This window comes from Gadus morhua, chromosome 16 (assembly GCF_902167405.1).
Source record: "Gadus morhua chromosome 16, gadMor3.0, whole genome shotgun sequence".
In the NCBI taxonomy this organism is placed as follows: domain Eukaryota; kingdom Metazoa; phylum Chordata; class Actinopteri; order Gadiformes; family Gadidae; genus Gadus; species Gadus morhua.
The window spans coordinates 866,256-871,255 of NC_044063.1; the positions used below are offsets into that span (position 1 = coordinate 866,256).

The following is a 5,000-nucleotide window of genomic DNA, read 5'->3' on the forward strand; positions in this document are numbered from 1 at the left end:
CTCACTACCCCTCTCTCTCTCTCTCTCTCTCTCTCTCTCTCTCTCTCTCTCTCTCTCTCTCTCTCTCTCTCTCTCTCTCTCTCTCTCTCTCTCTCTCTCTCTCTCTCTCTCTCTCTCTCTCTCCCTCCCTCTCCCTCTCTCTCTCTCTCTCTCTCTCTCTCTCTCTCTCTCTCTCTCTCTCTCTCTCTCTCTCTCTCTCTCTCTCTCTCTCTCCCTCTCTCTCTCTCTCTCTCTCTCTCCCTCTCCCTCTCTCTCTCTCCCCCTCTCCCTCTCCCTCTCTCTCTCTCTCTCTCTCTCTCTCTCTCTCCATCCCTCTTCCTCTCTCTCTCTCTCTCTCTCTCTCTCTCTCTCTCTCTCTCTCTCTCTCTCTCTCTCTCTCTCTCTCTCTCTCTCTCTCTCTCTCTCTCTCTCTCTCTCTCTCTCTCTCTCTCTCTCTCTCTCTCTCTTCCTCTCTCTCTTCCTCTCCCCCTCTCTCCATCCCTCTTCCTCTCTCTCTCTCTCTCTCTCTCTCTCTCTCTCTCTCTCTCTCTCTCTCTCTCTCTCTCTCTCTCTCTCTCTCTCTCTCTCTCTCTCTCTCTCTCTCTCTCTCTCTCTCTCTCTCTCTCTCTCTCTCTCTCTCCCTCTCTCCCTCTCCCTCTCTCTCTCTCCTCCCTCCCTCTCCCTCTCTCCCTCCCTCTCCCTCTGTCTCTCCCTCGTGCTGATGTGTCTTTGTGTGACACCACATCACTAACAGTCCTCACTGTGACCGCCTGTTTCATCTCCTCTCTGCGAAAGCCTGCTTTAGATCTCCTGACACAACCGGAGGAAAGATCAAATAAAGAAGTTCATCTTTGATTTGTTGGACGAGGTGATTCTTTGAAAGCGCAGCAAAGGTAAGGATTCAATTATATTATGTTATATTATATTATATTTACAGTATTTCAGTAATTTGTGGCATATTTATTTAAAAACTTCTGAATAAAGTCAATCTCTTTTTATATTACATTTGTAATTTGAACTTTTTTATGGAAATGGAGAAAACAAAATCAGAATACCACATTGCACATTTATTGATTTACTTTTTGTCAATCAATCAGAGAATTAGTGATATTTATAAAATATAGATAACATTTCAAAGGTTTGTGCACTTTTTAACATTTGACAGCGGCATATTCATAGCTATATAACAGCACAGATACATTTCCATAGTGTTCGCATCTCTCAATATTTGTCTCTTGTTGAATAAAAATCCTGGTGGTTTTTCCTGCATAATTTATGAATAATCTGTAAACCAAAACAATCACGCAACCAATTTGCATGAAGGGACAACTGATGCCTCCTCTGCTGGTGTTTGTGAACATGAATATTGAATTTAAAATATGATTTAATGACCTCAACACCTGTGCATTGTTGAACCCTTGGTAAACGAGGCTCTGAAGGGTTTAACGTCTGACACCGCAATCACCAAGCAAATGATTCATAGCATCAGGGCTACAGTCAGCCGGTCAGAGCTGCTCCACTCAGCCTCCTCCGTGACGGACGCTCTCTCCATCAGCCCAGAGGAGGCAGCGAGACGCACCATGGAGGTGGCAGAGCGCCAGGGACGCTGCCTACAGCGGAGAACAGCAACACAGCACCTTCCACAAAGCCAGGGGGAATCATTCATTGAAGGGGGGACAGAAATGCATTTCGTTTGTCTATATATTTAATGTCAGAGAGAGAGAGAGGGGGGAGAGAGGGAGGGGGAGGGAGGGAGGGAGAGAGCGAGAGAGTTAGAGAGAGAGAGACAGAGGTGGAGAGAGGGGGAAAGGGAGAGAGAGATAGAGAGAGAGAGGCAGAGGAGGAGAGAGGGGGAGAAAGGGAGAGAGAGAGAGAGAGAGAGAGAGAGAGAGAGAGAGAGAGAGAGAGAGAGAGAGAGAGAGAGAGAGAGAGAGAGAGAGAGAGAGGGACAGAGAGAGAGAGAGAGAGAGAGCGAGAGAGACAGAGAGACAGAGGTGGAGAGAGGGGGAAAGGGAGAGAGCGTGGAGGAGGGTTTGTGGGTTTCTTAATTCTGCTCACGCCCCAGAAATTAGCGGCTTCGTCTGAAAGGCTTCACAAACACCATGGCAACGGTGTAACCATGAGAGGCGTAGCTGCGCTGCGGCCGTGGCAGCAGTGTGGGGCCAGATGGGGAGCCGTGAACACACCCTCACGTCCAGGGTCCGGCCCCAGGCCAGGAGGAGAGGGAAGGAGCCCACTCCTGGAGACAAACAGAGGCTGGAGGCGGAGCTCTGAGGAGGAGGAGCTCTGAGGAGGAGGAGCTCTCAGGAGGAGGAGCTCTGAGGAGGAGCTCTGAGGAGGAGGAGCTCTGAGGAGGAGGAGCTCTCAGGAGGAGGAGCTCTGAGGAGGAGGAGCTCTGAGGAGAGGAGGAGCTCTGAGGAGGAGGAGCTCTCAGGACAAACTCCGAGGAGGAGGAGCTCTGAGGAGGAGGAGCTCTCAGGAGGAGGAGCTCTGAGTAGGAGGAGCTCTGAGGAGGAGGAGCTCTGAGGAGGAGGAGCTCTGAGGAGGAGGAGCTCTGAGAAGGAGGAGCTCTGAGGAGCAGGAGCTCTGAGGAGGAGGAGTGGCTTCACCAGAGAAGGAGCTTCAGAATGGTTCTTAAATGCACCTGTGGAGTGATCCCTCGCTGAACACACAACCACTGAAGCAAGGGCAGGGAAATGGGTTCTAACAAGTAGAACATTTATTTACGTGACAATTGTCATTTGATATAAAATATGAAGAAAATAGGACAAATAGTTAAATAAAAAAATAAAAAGTATATTATACACAGCAACAGATATGATCACGCTGCCTAAAAGTTATCCTAAACTGCACAAAGAGGCTGTGATTAAATGTGTGGGGTGCTGATAAACAACGTTGAGATAACCAACAGCATTTAGTTTCCACACCGTTTCAAATCAGAACTCAAATGCGATGGGCTAATCTAGAAGCGCTCGCCTGGGACCAGACGCAGCGTGAGCTCCGGCTTCATTTCCTCCGGCCAGATAGCGCAGCAGAGCCGCCCGGTGAAGATCTAAATCAGTCATCCTGCTCGCGTATCTTATTCTCCCACCTCAAGGTGGTGTGTGTCAGCTGTGTGTCAGTTACGCGTTTGATCAACAGCATTGTGTTGAACCTTAAGGATCTTTGTTCTTCACTCGTGACATTGAAGGCCGGTACAAACGCCTTAAATACTGGGCAGGGTCTCGATCCCTGACCCGGACTCCCTGAATGCATCACCCTGTTTCTGTGACACCTGATCATTTTACATCCCCATTAGAATCAGGAAACAGTCTCTGTGTGAACAGAACGTTTTTTGGGGAAGCTCAAACCGGTGGTTCCTGTGTGACTCTGTGACGGTCCCCAGGGGTGAAACACGCCCTCATCACTGGTCCTTGGTCCTCTGTAGGAGCCCCCCCACCATGGAGATCTTCCTGCCGGCGGACCCCTGGGGGTCCGGTAACACCAGCCTGGACGCAGGGTCCTCCGGGGGGCCGGGAGGCCGGGAGCAGAACCACACCGGCCTGTTCTCCGGCACGGAGCTGCTGCTGCGCTTCAAGCCCCTCTTCCTGCCCCTCTACTGCCTCCTGGTGGCCGTGGCGGCCGTGGGGAACTGCTTCCTGCTGGCCTGCATCTCCTCCGACAAGAAGCTGCACAACGCCACCAACTTCTTCATCGGTAACCTGGCGGCGGGCGACCTGCTGATGTGCCTGAGCTGCGTGCCGCTGACGGCGTCCTACGCGCTGGGCCGCGGCGGCTGGGCCTTCGGGCGGCCGCTCTGCCACCTGGTGCCGCTGCTGCAGGGCGCCACCGTGGTCGCCTCCGCGCTGTCGCTCACCGCCATCGCCGTCGACCGCTACATCGTCGTAGGTAGGACCCCCAACCCCGCCACCACGCCCCCCCCCGTCACCACCATCACCATCACCGCCACCACCACCGCCACCACCATCCCCAACACCGCCACCACGCCCCCCCCCGTCACCACCACCACCATCACCGCCACCACCACCTCCACCACCACCACCGCCACCACCACCCGCCCCCCCCCGTCACCACCATCACCACCACCACCACCACCACCGCCACCACCTCCATCACCATCACCGCCACCACCACCCGCCCCCCCCGTCACCACCATCACCATCACCTCCACCACCACCACCACCACCACCACCACCACCACCATCACCATCACCGCCACCACCACCGCCACCACCTCCACCACCATCACCGCCACCACCACCGCCACCACCTCCACCACCACCTCCACCACCATCACCGCCACCACCACCGCCACCACCTCCACCACCATCACCACCTGCCCCCCCCGTCACCACCATCACCATCACCGCCACCACCACCACCTCCACCACCACCACCACCACCACCTCCACCACCATCACCGCCACCACCACCGCCACCACCTCCACCACCATCACCACCACCACCACCACCTGCCCCCCCCCCCGTCACCACCACCACCACCACCACCACCACCACCACCTCCACCACCACCACCTCCACCACCACCACCACAGACGAGTTGGTCTTGATGAGCGCCCTCTTGCTTCCCACCCGGGGGGTCCCAGCCCACCCGGTCCGGAGGAGGATCTCGGTGCGGGGCTGTGGGGGCGTGGCTCTGGGTATCTGGTGCCTCTCCCTGGCGCTGGCGGCCCCGCCCTCCTTCTACACGCGCTACCTGGACCTCCGGCCCAGCGGCCTGCACCTGGTGGTCTGCGAGGAGTTCTGGCCCAGCAGCGGCCACCTGCGGCTGCTCTACTCCTGCTTCATCCTCACGGCGTCCTACATGATCCCGCTGCTGTCCGTCAGCGTCTCCTACTGCGCCATCAGCGGCAGCCTGCGGCGCCACGCCCTGCCCGGGGAGACCTCCCGCAGCCAGGAGCGCTGGAGCCGCCGCCGGAGGAAGACCTTCAGCCTGCTGGTGGCCTCCGTGCTCGCCTTCGCCCTCTGCTGGCTGCCCCTGCAGGTGGGCTACAGGGGAG

At 55.8% G+C, this 5,000-nt stretch overlaps 1 protein-coding gene across 1 annotated transcript in view; it reads left to right on the forward strand.

The window, feature by feature from the left end:
* The first annotated feature begins 740 nt into the window (after positions 1-740).
* LOC115528965 (prolactin-releasing peptide receptor) overlaps positions 741-5,000 on the forward strand; it is a 6,891-nt gene continuing 2,631 nt past the window's right edge. The window contains exons 1-3 of the mRNA XM_030337450.1: positions 741-872; positions 3,407-3,867; positions 4,587-4,984. Coding sequence (XP_030193310.1) covers positions 3,420-3,867; positions 4,587-4,984 — 846 coding nt within the window. The 5' untranslated portion in view covers positions 741-872; positions 3,407-3,419. The remainder of the gene's footprint in view (positions 873-3,406; positions 3,868-4,586; positions 4,985-5,000) is intronic.